General features: G+C 41.2%; 1 protein-coding gene across 12 annotated transcripts in view; it reads right to left on the reverse strand.

Annotated features, from left to right (window-relative positions):
* Positions 1-538: 538 nt before the first annotated feature.
* BEGAIN (brain enriched guanylate kinase associated) overlaps positions 539-17,563 on the reverse strand; it is a 260,116-nt gene continuing 243,091 nt past the window's right edge. For 10 of the 12 annotated variants that reach the window (XM_048855775.2, XM_048855769.2, XM_048855776.2 and 7 more), the window contains 3 exons: positions 10,813-10,920; positions 5,514-5,597; positions 539-2,645 (listed from right to left, as the gene is read on the reverse strand). In XM_048855775.2, the coding sequence (XP_048711732.1) occupies positions 1,272-2,645; positions 5,514-5,597; positions 10,813-10,920 (1,566 nt within the window). In that variant the 3' untranslated portion in view covers positions 539-1,271. The remainder of the gene's footprint in view (positions 2,646-5,513; positions 5,598-10,812; positions 10,921-17,563) is intronic. The other 2 variants (XM_075129876.1, XM_075129878.1) reach the window with 1 other exon arrangement.

The following is a 17,563-nucleotide window of genomic DNA, read 5'->3' on the forward strand; positions in this document are numbered from 1 at the left end:
AAGGGGGGGGCGGGGTTGGTTTTCACCACTAACTATGGTGCTCATTATCAGTGCACACTGCACTATCCATCAAATCCTATTTGTACAATTCAAATGAATATTAAGGACCAAATTCTCCTCCTCAGCGTGTACATCCTCTCCCACAGCTGTTTTGTCTTGTCCTCTTTCAGGCCGTTTTCTGCTGCTTATAATGAAATCACCCTTGCTGCAGTCATCCCTATTTTGTGTAATAACTCATCTGTGCCTGAGATTTTCATTCTTATAATTAAAAAAGGAAAACAAAGAGAGAGTGCCACAAAAGCAACTGGTGAGGCATACATTTATTGGATTTTATATTATCTGGAGATTTTCCTTCTTTAGGGTTAAATAGGGCCTGATTCTCTGATACTTTAAGGTGTTGAGTAACCCCAGCAGGGTGCTGGGTGCCCTCAACTCCCACTGAATTTAGTGGGGAACCCCTTTCAGGATTGATCCCACAGAGAACAACTGTGAATAATTGCATCCCCCAGGATATATTTTAAAGAGGACAAAATCAAAATATTTCCACTGGTGTCTTTTATTAAGTAATGCAAAATACAGTACTAATTATGACACTTCATGCATTTTAGACAATATAAATGCAAGCCTACAGAAAATATGTGACCAAGAAACCCTCAATTACTTTGAGGTAGTATACAAGGGAAAGTAGGAAAGCAGAAACACAATGGAATAAAAGAAGAAAATAACTGTATTATTTTGTGTGTACATTTTTCACTCAAATACATTTGTATGAAAGAACTTAGGGTTCATTTCTGTTCTCATTTAAAAATATACTTTTTTAAATTCACCATTTTCATACACTTCAGCTTCACTTGACACAGAGTTGATGGTATCTTATCGAGTGGGTTTGACTTTTGTCATCACAAGGATGATTTTACCCTCTTCCTCCAAGAGTACAGGCACTGATGGCCTCATGCACAAAAATAAATAAGAAACCTGCTTGAAGGAAAAAGGTTGCTGCTCAAATAGCTTAGATTAAGGATAATCTAATAAATACCATTTTGATTATAAAAATATTTCAGGTTTATAAAAGGGGGGAAAGGATGGTCTTCCAGGGGGAAAGGATGTTGTGTGAAAAATGCTGTGCAATGGTTTTGTACAGATTGTTGTTTTAAACATACAGTACCATTTTGAATATATACTTTATAATAATCCTGTTTCTTAGAACCTTGTCATTCAAAAGAAATGTCAAACGTTGTTTGTTTTTTTCTTATTGCGGTTTTGGAAGCTATTTAATTTAGAAGGGTTCCATATAACTGTGCTTTTGTAAGACTGTCCTTCCGACTCAAACCCGTACTCCCAGTCCGTTGAAACTGCTGCTGTTTGCTGTGAAGACCTGAATGGCTTCCTTGCTCCTTGGAAGACTGATGGATCTCTGAAGCCTCCATTGAACTCTGATTGAGGGATTCTGCTGAGCTGTTTGGGCTTACATCAACGTATTCTCTTTTCAACACGGGGCTACTCTCGATATTTTTGCTACTGCACAACTGCATTGTGATCCTGTCATTTTTTGGGTCTCTTGGTTCTTTTGTTTTGTAAGAGGGCAACTTGTCCTGTTTACAGCTAGTGCAGATGTCAATGTTCAGGCCACTGTCTGTTCTGAGGAAGCAAGAATCCACAAGTCTATTTGGACAGATATCTTCTCCCTCTGAGAAGCTATCTCCTTTGTAACCAACATAGATGGGGCTTGTTCGGCTCTCTGTTTTTTTTACAGGGCTGCTGTAGTACTGCTCCGAAAAGCTACAGGGTGATAGTCTGCCAGCATTCCTATAAGAATATGCACCAATGTCCTCTACGCTCAGCTGCCTCCACCGCCCGGGTAAGTCTTCTTCTGAAAGATGGGTGCTCATGCAGTCGTTACGCATTTTCTGAGTTGCCAATGCCTGTTGCGTCGTTATGGCTGAGAAATGAAAAGGCTCATTAGCATAAGGTGGCAGAGTCCTAGTAAAAGTGGGAGAGTTCTCATTGTTATCAGCAAGTTCCATTTGCTGTACGGACTTCGACTTGGCAAACCTAGGACTTCCCTGATGTTCATAACTAGAACATGACTTTCTTTCAAACATTTCATCTCTGCTGCCCAGGTAGATTGCTTTCTGGGAGGCAGTCAGAGTGCTGGCCTGGGCATTCTCTTTTTCCTCAGAGGTAACGCTGAAACTGGAGTAGGAGCTTGAGGTTGGTAAAGAGGTAACATATTCCGGGAAGGCTTCATGAGAGAAGCTAGAATGGAAGCCATCTTCTTCTACAGTGCTGTCAGTAGAGTTCTGGGACCTCAAAAACCCCACATCTTTTACTTGCATATCAACACTTTGTCTCCTCTCCCTCCTCCTCTCCTCAGGGCAATAAAGGGCAGTGTCACTGCAGTAGATGTCAGACTTATATTGGGGCCTTTGGCCAAGCTTCCCAACAGAATCTTGAAAAGAGTGATCCCTTGCAGATTTACTTGACAAATGTGAAGACAAGCTGTTTGGGTCTGGTTTCTCCAGTACCTTAGCGATGACGCAAGTTGGTATGTTGTCAGCAAATGATGTGTGACACAAGGGTACAGAAAGGCTGCATCCGTGCTTTTCCAGATGGAGGCTGACTCTCTCCTGAAAGTCAGATGGCAGCTGTAACATAGAGAAGTGGTAGGGGGAAGGAAAATAGGAAGAAAGTCATTAATGGTGTCTAGCTGCGCTTATGGAACACAGGTGAATGAGTGGACTAGACAGTATTATTTATTTCAGTGTGTACAAGGTGTAAATCATTGTAGCTCCATTGATGTCAATGAGCTGTGCCAGTTTATACCAACTAAGAATCTAGCCCTTGGATTCTTACTTGACCCCCAAACACTGAACCTTTTGAGATTCACCCATCACTATTCACCCATACTTTTTTACAACCACGACCAAATACCAGAAATAAAATTCTTCTGCTCCTTTATATCAGTTATACAGTGGTCACTCTTAAAAGCTTACCAGTTGCATTATATCATTACATAAGGTCATTACTAAATAAATAGCTGTATTTCCTTCAGTAGCATAAAGAGTACTGCAAATATTGAAGTAAGCATCCCTATTACTTTATGGCAAAAAGCTTTTAAGGGTGAGCACTGTGGATAATGATTCCACATTGTATAATATATAGTTCCTCATTTTCCAGCTTCACTTGTGAGCTTTTATACTTGGTTTAACCCAGAGACCTTAAAGCATTCAAAATATGATGTGATGTGAAATGGCAAGCCTGTTAGTTTGGCATAAGATGACCGTCCTTTTTAATCTATACACCTTTCATGATATTTTAAGTTAATTCACATGTTGTTAATTTAATCCATGTATCCTCCATTTGAAATAAGGTCTGTAATATTGCTGTTACTCTGGCAGATAGAAATATTAGTAATAGTAATTACAGATGCAACAAAGATTGAAAGAACAAGTTGTAAAATAAGATCATGTAAATCACCATAAAGGTGTGGTTATTATTGCAAAAGAAACGGATCATTTAGCGTGAAACTACTATGCTGGATAGGTGCCATTTTTGTGAGAGCATACTGCAATAATTACACTACTGTTTGATCTATTTTATGCATTATTTATATATTTATATCCTGAAGTATTTTAAGGAAAAAAAGAACTATTGACCCCTTTTTGGCTATCATTCACTGAGGCTGGAATTACTAAAACGGTATTGATATCATGTTAGTGGTACGCCATACCACAGCTCACATTCTTGTGTCATCTAAAATTGCTTGTTCATGGATTTGTCAAGGTATTCAATGTTTTGCAATGAATCCATTTATTTCATCTTTTTAAAGAAATAATTGTTCCTCACAATATACTCAGAGTTGCTGAGTAATAAATGCTTGCAGTGATAAATGGAATATTTGCCTCTTCAGCTGAATAGATGACAGAGCTTTTGGAAACTAGGAGGGAAAAAACAAACAAAAACCCAACTAACCAACCAACAAAGCCTCCACCACAACACACCACCCTGGATACTTTTCAGTAAGTGTTGGGTATATGTGGGGCCCAGACCTGGAAATGCTTGGGACCATATACAGTGCTTACCACATTGTTCTCAGCTGCAATCATTTGCAGGATCAGGACATTGGAGAATTTGGAAGCTCTGCCTCTGTTCCAGTAAATCATTGTCCTTATTGACCAGACAGCCTCAGTTACCAGATGTATTTAATATCTGTCAGCATTATACTGATATTGAAATAGTGAGTACATTTAGTATTTAGTTTTGCGCTAGTCTATCAAAGAACTGCATAAATGAGGCAATTTGAGAGCACTGTGCTAATGAAACTGCTAGAAGAAGTTGGTGTGTTAGTAGCAATAACGTCTGCCATACAAACATACATCTTGGCGGTGCTGCCCAGTGTAAGACCGTTCCAAAAGTTGGTCTAGAAAAAGACCAATCTCCTGCATTGAGATACCCATCCATAAGAATGAAGAATAGACCGGTAAGTGCCTGATCCAGTGCCTGTTAAATCCCATTGATCTCAGTGAGAGTAGGATCAGGCCGACAGTGTCTCAGAGGTCATGAGATGATTTAAAACCCTGGGGTGAAATCCTGTCACCACTGAAGTCAATGACAATCTCATTGACTTTAGTGACTGGGGCCAGGATTTCACCTTAGGTTGTGGGCATGTGGCTAAATGTTCATATTTTTTTCCTTATGTTTTGCTATGATTTGTTCCATGCCATGACACAAATACAGCCCTAATCATGATTTTTTTAAACCATTTGCCTCAACTTGAAAGGGTCAGTTTCTCTAACTTCTGCTGCTTGGAAAGTTTAGGGATAAGTCTAATTTAACCAAAGTTTACACTCTGGAAATCAAAGAGGGTTTTCTGTTTGCCTTAGAAAAAGATATCCTTTCCCATTAGCTTGTTTTAAAATTGATTTTTGGAATATAGTTGCAGGTGCTGGGAAATAGCTTAATGGGGAAAACTGATCCTGGAAAGACACCTTGATGGAAAGACACCTTGATGCCAGCAGGATCTCATTGTTTCTTTTATCATTTTACATTATAGTGGCCTGAACATTCTTAGCGCTTTGATTATGCTAACATTTTTCTTTTTGCACAAGATCAATGCAGGCCCATTTCAATCCATACCAGCGCTTTCGGAAAAGAATATATCATCCATTTCATCTGAAGCTGGGATTTTGTTAACAATTCCCTCAGCTGAAGTGGTGTTGGAACAATTTGTATAGTGGGGGTGCTGAGAGCCATTGAACAAAACTGTAAATCCTGTATATGATGGAAACCACTTCAAGCCAGGGGGTGCTGCCGTGCCTTCAGCACCATTAGTTCCAGCACCTCTGCTCAGCTGTACAGAAAACCAACAGATATATACATCCCTTTCTGTTTCTTAAAGGAGAAAAAAATCAGAGCTATAAAGGCAAACAGGTTTGGGGATTGATCACGCATGAATATTCTGTTTTCCAAGAAACATTATTTCTTTGCATATTCATTAAGTTTGATCACATTACCTCAGAAAGCTTATGTGCCCTGTCGTAATTCTTGCTGCCCTGGAGCAGCTGAGCAGCTAAATTGCAGTCCTTTCTATAGAGCTCCTAAAAAACAAAAAAAGCCTGATTTTTATGGCTTGCAACTAACCTAAGGCTTTGATTCTTGTTCCCATTTCTGGACAAACTTTGTATGTTTTACCCTGGGAAAATGCAGAGCAGATTTTATTTTTCTAATTCATTAGGTTTCTGTTTTTCTTACATGCTCCTGAAATGTTGCTTTCCTGGTTGTCAAAGGAAATGTTGGAGGGAAAAATGGACCAGAAAGAGAAATTTTAAACAGTATTACCTAAAAAACACTAGTCTGCAACTTAGCGTATTGGGTGAATACTTACCATGGGGAACTCAGCATTACATAGTAAGCATGCCTGAGAGACTGAGTTCTATAATAAAGGTGAACTCTACAATGAAAAGGAAATTTGACTTAAGCATAAATATTCTGTACTGAATATCCCTCCAAATCACATACCATTTTAGAGATACTTAGAATAGTCTCCTCAGGTTGTAGGGGGGAATTCATCATAGATATTGTTTTAACGTTTTTTTAAAATTTTTGTTGTCTCTTTCTTCCTTGTGTGAATTCCCCTTGGTACTTCCTGGTTCACTAAAGATATCCCAAAATGCCTCATTTGGTGACATCAAATACTATGGCTTGCAATGAGACTTAAAATATTTGCAATTTCGTTGCATTCTGCATTACATTTAATGAACCAGAAAGTAGCAAGAGGATTTGCTAATGTAGTGCCAATCTTTAAAAAAGGGAAGAAGGAGGATCCTGGGAACTACAGGACAGTCAGCCTCACCTCAGTCCCTGGAAAAATCATGGAGCAGGTCCTCAAAGAATCAATCCTGAAGCACTTGCATGAGAGGAAAGTGATCAGGAACAGCCAGCATGGATTCACCAAGGGAAGGTCATGCCTGACTAATCTAATCGCCTTTTATGATGAGATTACTGGTTCTGTGGATGAAGGGAAAGCAGTGGATGTATTGTTTCTTGACTTTAGCAAAGCTTTTGACACGGTCTCCCACAGTATTCTTGTCAGCAAGTTAAGGAAGTATGGGCTGGAAGAATGCACTATAAGGTGGGTAGAAAGCTGGCTAGATTGTCGGGCTCAACGGGTAGTTATCAATGGCTCCATGTCTAGTTGGCAGCCGGTATCAAGTGGAGTGCCCCAAGGGTCGGTCCTGGGGCCGGTTTTGTTCAATATCTTCATAAATGATCTGGAGGATGGTGTGGATTGCACTCTCAGCAAATTTGCGGATGATACTAAACTGGGAGGAGTGGTAGATACGCTGGAGGGGAGGGATAGGATACAGAAGGACCTAGACAAATTGGAGGATTGGGCCAAAAGAAATCTGATGAGGTTCAATAAGGATAAGTGCAGGGTCCTGCACTTAGGACGGAAGAACCCAATGCACAGCTACAGACTAGGGACCGAATGTCTAGGCAGCAGTTCTGCGGAAAAGGACCTAGGGGTGACAGTGGACGAGAAGCTGGATATGAGTCAGCAGTGTGCCCTTGTTGCCAAGAAGGCCAATGGCATTTTGGGATGTATAAGTAGGGGCATAGCGAGCAGATCGAGGGACGTGATCGTTCCCCTCTATTTGACATTGGTGAGGCCTCATCTGGAGTACTGTGTCCAGTTTTGGGCCCCACACTTCAAGAAGGATGTGGATAAATTGGAGAGAGTCCAGCGAAGGGCAACGAAAATGATTAGGGGTCTGGAACACATGACTTATGAGGAGAGGCTGAGGGAGCTGGGATTGTTTAGCCTGCAGAAGAGAAGAATGAGGGGGGATTTGATAGCTGCTTTCAACTACCTGAAAGGGGGTTCCAAAGAGGATGGCTCTAGACTGTTCTCAATGGTAGCAGATGACAGAACGAGGAGTAATGGTCTCAAGTTGCAGTGGGGGAGGTTTAGATTGGATATTAGGAAAAACTTTTTCACTAAGAGGGTGGTGAAACACTGGAATGCGTTACCTAGGGAGGTGGTAGAATCTCCTTCCTTAGAGGTTTTTAAGGTCAGGCTTGACAAAGCCCTGGCTGGGATGATTTAACTGGGATTTGGTCCTGCTTCGAGCAGGGGGTTGGACTAGATGACCTTCTGGGGTCCCTTCCAACCCTTATATTCTATGATTCTATGATTCTATGATTTCACACTGAGGAGAAATAAATGGGTTAGTTATGTTCTTTCTGTGCTGATTGGCTCGTTCAGCCTGTTTAGTGGGGGAATCCAGAACAGAAATCTGTGCTTAACTCCATATTCAGTCTTGCTTTGTACTATTTTAGCACACGACTATCCTCTGATGCAGCATCTATAGGGCCACTGATATACAACCTATGCAATGTTCCACTCTGTTAAGGTGTGATTACTGATGAAGCTTATTTTCAGAAGTAAGCCTTATAGTTGTGCAAAGATGTGTCACAGAAAGGATTAAGAACCCTACAGACGCCAGGCCATGCAAAACTTGTAAACATTTTATAATGTTTAGAGAGAAAACATATTTGTGACTAAAACAGCTTCATTTGTTTTTCTGGGTGCTAATTCTGTAATTTCATTGCACGCAGACTTCTCCTTTCTATTTATTCTCTTAAAAAAACGTCAATTTTCTATAAAAGAACAAGGGGGAAAAGTCTCTTTTCTGAATACCTCTTTTGAGAAAATATAGCTAATACGCAGAATCAGTTCCACAAGAAGCTCCTGGGATCACCTTGCTATGAATGTGGGAAAAGCCAAAGTAGATTTTCTTTGGTCCTGTTGGATCTACATTGGCAGACTCAAATGCCCTTAAACAATATTTGCAAACTATGGTGCTTTATTTTATTTGGCTTTCTATATACCTCTCACTTTCTACCTCAAATATATATATATATATATATATATATATATATATATATATATATATATATATATGTAAACAACAGTTACCAGGTAATTCTGTTTTTAATTGGATGTTAGTGACTCAGACCCTGACTCTGGAAAACAGATGCAAACAGTAGGAATCCAAACATTTAATTTAAAAACAAAATCTCTGTTGCATGTGCATATGGTTCTGGCATATTTTACGTACGTATCATACTTCCAGCATATTGCTGCACAATATAAAACCAAAGACAGCTACTTTAGATTCCTAATGGCACAATTTGGCACTCAAGAATGAAATCGTTCCTATGTCTCATCCCTTATTTCAAGACTGGCTGCTTTACTGTCTGTGAAGACATGGCCATAGAAAGTGTAGAACACATTTTTGAGACTTTTTTTTATATTAAACATCTTCAAAAAAATGTATGAAGAATGTATGTAGAAAATTGCATTAGTTGAATGTAGTGGATGTACCTTATCCCCAGCATGATGGGATACACTATCTGACTGGGATCAATCATCTCTTTGAATACAATATTAATCTGGATGCGAACAAGCCAAGAGTGCAGCAAGTAGAGCAATAATCAATAAGTGGCATCGGAGGGTGTCTCATATTCCACCACATATTTTCTGAATTTAAGGTATTGTTCACTAGTGATCCCCATAGTGTGGGGGGAAATATCATCCATTTAAGAAATGTCAGCAGGGCAAGGATACGCTCTTTGTCTCATAAGGTGCTCAACAGCTTCTCTAGTTAACAATTATGTATAATATGGAAGATCTATGTGGTAGTTCTTGAGCACAGTACACTGGACCAAATTCATCCCTGAGGTTCACCAATGCAGCTCCATTTCCAGAGGGCAGGATTTTGCCCAACGTGACTCCTCAGGTATGAGGAGATGAGTACAGGCCTCAGTCTTGTCTGGGGCCTATAGGCTCTGATATAATACAAATACTGAATAATAATAGTGATAACAACAACAACAGCTTCTTGGAGGATGCTCCATATTCTAGTTCAATCCAATATGACTATTTTTAAATCACCACAATTGAAAACTGCAATTGGTTCACATGTGGGATCAAATCCTGCTCTCATGCAATCCCATGGATGTCAGTGGAGTTGCAGGGGTATAACTGTGGGCAGATGTTTACCCAATTTCATTTATACCAGTGTAAATCTGGAAAAATTCCATTGACTTCAGTGGAATTACACCATATTTACATCACTATACTTGTAACCAGAATTAAGCCTATTGCACTTACAGGGTTCTTTTAGTTACAGGTATTAGAATAGTGGGAATAACAAATTTATTCCATTTTTCTGACACCCTTATTGCGGTACAAATTAAGGGCCAGATTTTGAACTCCTTGCTCCCATTAGTAAGATGTTACTTGTATGAGTGGTCCTATTAAACTTAATGGGGCTATTTGTGGAATAAGATACTCTCAAATATGACTAAGGGTTCATAAGTACACATATGGGACCATACAAGAATGTCCTAAAAAGACTAGAATGCCTTCTCTAGTATAAGTATTTTTTTTAATATCTCCATCTGGGGAGTGGGATTATAATGAACTAAACACATGCAATCTGTCTGTCTCTGCCAGATACTTTGAAGTTTGTACAGGAGAACAATTTCATGAGCTTGTTTGCCAGTTTCAAAATGTATGATAATTTTCAGCAATATTTAATGAGATGCATGACAGTTGCAAAGGACATTTCATGTTTCATTTCATACAGAGATAGGTACAACACTACACCATGAGCTAGCAGGGGAAAACCTAAATTCTGGGTCTAAGGTGGGTCAATCCTGCAACCATTCCTTGTGCGAACAGCGCTTACTAATGCTAGGAGTCCCATTCCAATGAGTAAGGATTGGCTGATCTGATCCCTTTTGTGAGATGAAAAGATCAAATGAAAGGTAGCAACATTTAGGGCCATATATCGAGACCATAATCATCTGTAGAATTCTCTTTGATGCTCATGTGCAATGCAGGACCTTCACCATACAGTACCAAGGGACATATGCTTCCATCAGTCTGCCCAGTGACCTCCGCTGAATCTTACATAAAACCCAATAGCAGAATAACACCTTTTAAAAGTATTTAGAAAGCTGCATTATAGCTTTGTTTAAATTTAATGTCCCTAAATCCTTATAATTTTTTGCATAGAGGAAAAACCTGAAGGAACAGTCACACCAACACAGTAACTGAATTGTAAGAAAAGCTAAAATTATACAGTGAAAGAAATTCCAAACATAGTAATGTTTCTGATCCTAGAATTGACAAGTCACATTTACTGTAAATAATAGGTAATGATTCTATAATTACATATAAAATGTATTGCCTAATTCACTTTCACACATAATCTTGAGACGTATCCATAATTAAATACTTACATTATCTTCTGATAACTTATCTATTGTCACCTTGGCTTCTATTAAATGATTATTGAGCGCTATTATTTCATGGCTTAAAGCCCTTTTTTCCTCTTCGTAATGTTGACCCTGTGTATAAAAAATGGATTGGTCAGTATTTTTTCCCCCTGTGATATAATTCCTGAAAAATACTCATAGCATGACGCCATTTTCAAAGCCAGAGGGATGCAAAGCATAAACCAAGTATGTTCCCTACTGGCTGCCAGATAAGCTGCTACTTTCACTCAGCACACTAGGTGATCTGCTGTGTAAATATGAAGGCCAAATGTATTCAGAAAAAAAAATTTAGACAATGGGAAATAAATTGCAAATGAAAGACTATCTGGATTGATCATCCTCTACTATCCATAGGTTGCACTTGGGTTTCCAACCTGGAGAGGTGGATCAATCCTGGCTTTCACGCTAACAAATTCTCCAAAAAAAATGTTCCAATCACACCATTTTCTTCCATCTTCACCAAGCAGGAGGAGCAAATAGTCACAGAAAATAACAGGACCATTTACTTTTCTGGGAGATCCCAGAGATAGACAGATCAGGTTGTTTGTTTCTAAAGTTCATTTCCAAGGTGAGTGGTTTACCTGATGAGCGGAGAGTGGAACATCTGGAGTAAGAGAAAAAAATTTGAAATGATGGGAACTTTTTTCTCCCCACTTTCTTTTCTGTCCACTGGGCTGATCACATTGCAAGGATACCCATGATGTTTATAGCAACATTTTGTGATTGAAAACAAATCAGCACAAAAGATGAGGTGTAACTGGCCCGTAACCTATTGTGTCACCTCTTAATACTTCAGCATTTCTTCTACTATGTAGAATAAAAATACTATCTTAATTCTATAGATGGGGCACACAGATTAAGTGACTTGCCCAAAGCCACATAGATTCTGTGGCAGAGATGGTAACTGTGAACTCAGATTTCTGAGTCCCAGTCCAGTGGGCCTTTCGTCCTTCCTCACTAAGGCTCTGAGTCAAAGCCCACTCAAGGCAATATAGGTATGTCTTCACTGCATCGGGAGTGAGCCTTCCAGCCCGGGCCCACAGACTTGTGCTAATGGGGCTTGCGCTAGTGTGCAAAAATAGCTGTACAGACGGTGCTTTGACATTGCAGCTTGGGCTCTGAAGCACATCCTCCCTCTCCCCCCCGCCTCCAGACTTCAGAGCCCAAACTCCAGCCCGAGCCACAACAGCTACACACCTATTTTTAGCTCACTGGACTGAGTCCTGTTAGCACAAGTCTGTGGAGCTGGGCTGGGAGACTTTCCATTGACTTCAATAGACTATGGATCAGACTCTAACTCAGACAAAACTGACTTCAAAGTGAGCTTCGCCTGTGTAAGGACTGCTAGGTTAGGCTCTTGAAGTGGTGGGGTGAGAGATTCCAATCACAGGAAGTTAGCTCTTTTGTTGTGATCCCTTCAGCATAGCTGCCTGGGAGAAACATCCAAGACAAACCTGAGATGTTGGGTTGGGGAAACTGCTCCTTCACCAAAATACTGCTCACAGCAATTATCTAGTAAGATCTTTTTTAAAAAGCCACACAGCAAATCAGAATACCAAGCAAGTTAACCATTGACCTACTTCTTTTCTGCTTTGACTCCTCACTCTAGCCATGGGTCCAGGACCTGACTTTTCACTCTAGATTTCTTTTAAACACTTGTGAAGGATTTTCTCCAACAGGCAAACTGTATTAGATAGTTAAATTTCCCAAGTGCCATGTGTGTCAGTGTGACAGAGTCAAGGAAAAAAGAAAAGGAGTACTTGTGGCACCTTAGAGACTAACCAATTTATTTGAGCATAAGCTTTCATGAGCTACAGCTCACTTCATCGGATGCATACTGTGGAAAGTGTAGAAGATCTTTTTATATACACACACAGCATGAAAAAATACCTCCTCCCACCCCACTCTCCTGCTGGTAATAGCTTATCTAAAGTGATCACTCTCCTTACAATGTGTATAATAATCAAGTTGGGCCATTTCCAGCACAAATCCAGGTTTTCTCACCCCCTCTCCCCCCACACACACAAATCAAATCCGCACAGACACACCCCCGGAACCCCGACCTGGGATATTCTATCTACTACCCAAGATCCATAAACCTGGAAATCCTGGGCGCCCCATCATCTCAGGCATTGGCACCCTGACAGCAGGATTGTCTGGCTATGTAGACTCCCTCCTCAGGCCCTACGCTACCAGCACTCCCAGCTGTCTTCGAGACACCACTGACTTCCTGAGGAAATTACAATCCATCAGTGATCTTCCTGATAACACCATCCTGGCCACTATGGATGTAGAAGCCCTCTACACCAACATTCCACACAAAGATGGACTCCAAGCCATCAAGAACACTATCCCCGATAATGTCACGGCTAACCTGGTGGCTGAACTTTGTGACTTTGTCCTTACCCATAACTATTTTACATTTGGGAACAATGTATACCTTCAGATCAGCGGCACTGCTATGGGTACCCGCATGGCCCCACAGTATGCCAACATTTTTATGGCTGACTTAGAACAACGCTTCCTCAGCTCTCGTCCCCTAACGCCCCTACTCTACTTGCGCTTCATTGATGACATCTTCATCATCTGGACTCATGGAAAAGAAGCCCTTGAGGAATTCCACCATGATTTCAACAATTTCCATCCCACCATCAACCTCAGCCTGGTCCAGTCCACACAAGAGATCCACTTCCTGGACACCACAGTGCTAATAAACGATGGTCACAAACACCACTCTATACTGGAAACCTACTGACCGCTATTCCTACCTACATGCCTCCAGCTTTCACCCTGACCACACCACACGATCCATCGTCTACAGCCAAGCTCTGCGATACAACCGCATTTCCTCCAACCCCTCAGACAGAGACAAACACCTACAAGACTCTATCAAGCATTCTTACAACTACAATACTCACCTGCGGAAGTGAAGAAACAGATTGATAGAGCCAGAAGAGTTCCCAGAAGTCTCCTACTACAGGACAGGCCTAACAAAGAAAATAACAGAACGCCACTAGCCGTCACCTTCAGCCCCCAACTAAAACCCCTCCAACGCATTATTAAGATTTTCTACAACCTATCCTGAAGGATGACCCAACACTCTCACAAATCTTGGGAGACAGGCCAGTCTTTGCCTACAGACAGCCCCCCCAGTCTGAAGCAAATACTCACCAGCAACCACATACCACACAACAGAACCACTAACCCAGGAACCTATCCTTGCAACAAAGCCCATTGCCAACTGTGCCCACATATCTATTCAGGGGACACCATAACAGGACCTAATAACATCAGCCACACTATCAGAGGCTCGTTCACTTGCACATCCACCAATGTGATATATGCCATCATGTGCCAGCAATGCCCCTCTGCCATGTACATTGGTCAAACTGGACAGTCTCTACGTAAAAGAATAAATGGACATAAATCAGATGTCAAGAATTATAACATTCATAAACCAGTCGGAGAACACTTCAATCTCTCTGGTCACACGATTTCAGACATGAAAGTTGCTATATTACAACAAAAAAACTTCAAATCCAGACTCCAGCGAGAAACTGTTGAATTGGAATTCATTTGCAAATTGGATATAATTAACTAAAGCTTGAATAGAGACTGGGAGTGGCTAAGTCATTATGCAAGGTAACCTATTTCCCCTTGTTTTTTCCTAGCCCCTCCCCCCCTCAGACGTTCTTGTTAAACCCTGGATTTGTGCTGGAAATGGCCCACCTTGATTATCATACACATTGTAAGGAGAATGGTCACTTTAGATAAGCTATTACCAGCAGGACAGTGGGTTTGTGTGTGTGTGTGGTGGGGAGGGGGGGGTGAGAAAACCTGGATTTGTGCTGGAAATGGCCCAACTTGATTATCATACACATTGTAAGGAGAGTGATCACTTTAGATAAGCTATTACCAGCAGGAGAGTGGGGTGGGAGGAGGTATTTTTTCATGCTTTGTGTGTATATAAAAAGATCTTCTACACTTTCCACAGTATGCATCCGATGAAGTGAGCTGTAGCTCACGAAAGCTTATGCTCAAATAAATTGGTTAGTCTCTAAGGTGCCACAAGTACTCCTTTTCTTTTTGCGAATACAGACTAACACGGCTGTTACTCTGAAACAGAGTCAAGGAAAAGGCTTCCATCACTATAGGCTCCGCGTTGTCTGATAATTGACAGCAGTGGGAGTTAGGTGTCCTGAGGGCACCGAACAAATAGCAAGGTTAATTATCTGGTTGTGGAGCAGGTGGCTACCATAAAAAGAGGTTATAAAAGCAGAGAGTGGCGAACTTTACATACTAAGCAGTGCTTCAAAGAAAAGCACATTCTAAAATCATCAAAGGGAACTTGGTTCTTGTTTTAAAAAATGTCAGGCTGACTGAAGCTCCCTTCTTATCAACAAACAGGGACAGGACAGGCAACGAGAGTCCAAGAGTCTCCAGATTGTGTCGGCTTCTTCAGACTGTCCCATCCCCCTGACCTGGAATGGTCATTTATGGGTAAAAAAGGGTAGTTCAGTCTCCAGGACCATTCTGGCCTTGGCCTCGCCGAGCAGACCGCCAGTCAGACCGGCAACTAGTGCCAGTGTTGGTGATGGCTTGTACATATGCCGTGGAAAAGCCAAAGGATAAAAAGCTCCTACATCTTATTTTTCAAAAGAGACTAAGGCCAGTAGAAGCCTGAGTCCCACTGCCTTTCCATTAGTCGTAGGCTCCTAAGGGACAGATTTTAAAAGCTATTTAGGTACCTAGCTCAACGGAAGCATGGTGCCTAGGTGCTTTTGTAAATCCCACTAAGTACCTTTACAGATCTGGTCCTTAGTCACTTTAGGATTAGATTTTCAAAGACATTTAGGTGTCTAAAGATGCATTAGGCATCTGGTGGAACTTGCAAATCTGACCAGAAAATCAATGGGAGTGAAGTGCCTAACCTGCTTTGGCATTTTTTAAAATCACAGTAGGTGCCTATCTGCATTTTTAGGCATCTAAATACCTTTGAAAATCTGGCCTTCGGCTCCTAAGTCACTTAGGTGCTTTTGAAAATTGTACCCAAGGTCTATTGTATGCAGATTTAATTTTTCAGATATCCCAGTATACTATAGACACATTGCACTGAATACCGCTTGCAGCTGATGGATTCTCAACCAGCTGGGTTTCCATTTGCTCTCAGTCTCCCTGAATTCAGTAGTTGTTACTTCTGTGCAACAGAACTGAATTGGGCCCCATTATATTTTCCAATGTTGGAAGGTTGTGGACAAACTAGGATTTATATCCTGTATTGATGGCTGCATATGAAAAGGACTGGCAGATTAAAGTGGTCTGGCAGCAATACCTTCCACTACATTGAATAATACTGAATACGGTTGAATAACGGTTTCCATTTTAATTTAGTTACTGATAGCTTGTCACTCTGACATTTTCCAGCCTTGGTGTCTGCCCAAATGCGACTGATTTATTAAAAAAGTTTCATAGATTCTCATAATTAGAAATGACATAATTAATGTCAGCAGTCCTGAGGCAGAGAGATAGGGACAAATTCTCTGCTGGTGTCAGTTGGCACAGCTCTATTGAAGTCAATGGTGTTTACACTAAAAGGGGATTTGGTCCATAATATCAACACAACACAGTGTCAAGGTTAGCAAAGAGGTGTGAGGTGCGGTGTTTTAAGTATGCTGATGACACCAAATCCTGCATGTCTGACTTGGACAATGCAGTTCAGTGCCTCAGCCAGCATCCAGCTGTGATTGGGGCATGAATAAAAACAAGCTGATTGAAGCTCAATCCCGACAAGACTGAAGTGATGCTGGTACCACTGGAAGAGATGGTGGAGGTATTATCAAAGCCTTTGACTGAGAGAGTATGTCCACTATTTGTTACGGCAAGTTGCAACTTAGTGGTGATTTCAGACCCCCAGCTGCTGTTCGATGATCATAGTGCACCAGTAACGCAATCAGCTTTTTACCACTGAATCTAGTTAAGAGATTGTGACTTTTCCTTTCAGACATGGACCTTGCCACTGGTATCCAGGCCCTTCATAGAATCATAGAAGATTAGAGTTGGAAGAGACCTCAGGAGGTCATCTAGTCCAACCCCATGCTCAAAGCAGGACCCACCCCAACTAACTCATCCAAGCTAGGGCGTTGTCAAGCTGAGTGTTACAAACCTCTAAAGATTCCACCACCTCCCTAGGTAACCCATTCCAGTGCCTCACCACCTTCCTAGTGAAATAGTTTTTCCTAATATCCAACCTAGATCTCCCCCACTGCAACTTGAGACCATTACTCCTTGTTCTGACATCTGCCACCACTGAGAACAGCTGAGCTCCATCCTCTCTGGAACCCCCCTTCAGGTAGTTGAAGGCTGCTATCAAATTCCCCCTCACTCTTCTCTTCTGCAGACTAAATAAGTCCAATTCCCTCAGCCTATCCTCATAAGTCATGTGCCCCAGCCCCCTAATCATTTTCTTTGCCCTCCGCTGGAATCTCCAATTTGTCCACGTCCTTTCTGTAGTGGGAGCCCAAAACTGGATGTAATACTCCAGATGTGGCCACACCAGTGCCAAATAGAGGCAAATAATCACTTCCATCGATCTGCTGGCAATGCTCCTACTAATGCAGCTCAATATGCCATTAGCCTTCTTGGCAACAAGGGCGCACTGCTGACTCATATCCAGCTTCTTGTCCACTGTACCCTCAGGTCCTTTTCTGCAGAACTG

This window comes from Caretta caretta, chromosome 6, assembly GCF_965140235.1.
Source record: "Caretta caretta isolate rCarCar2 chromosome 6, rCarCar1.hap1, whole genome shotgun sequence".
Lineage (NCBI taxonomy): Eukaryota > Metazoa > Chordata > Testudines > Cheloniidae > Caretta > Caretta caretta.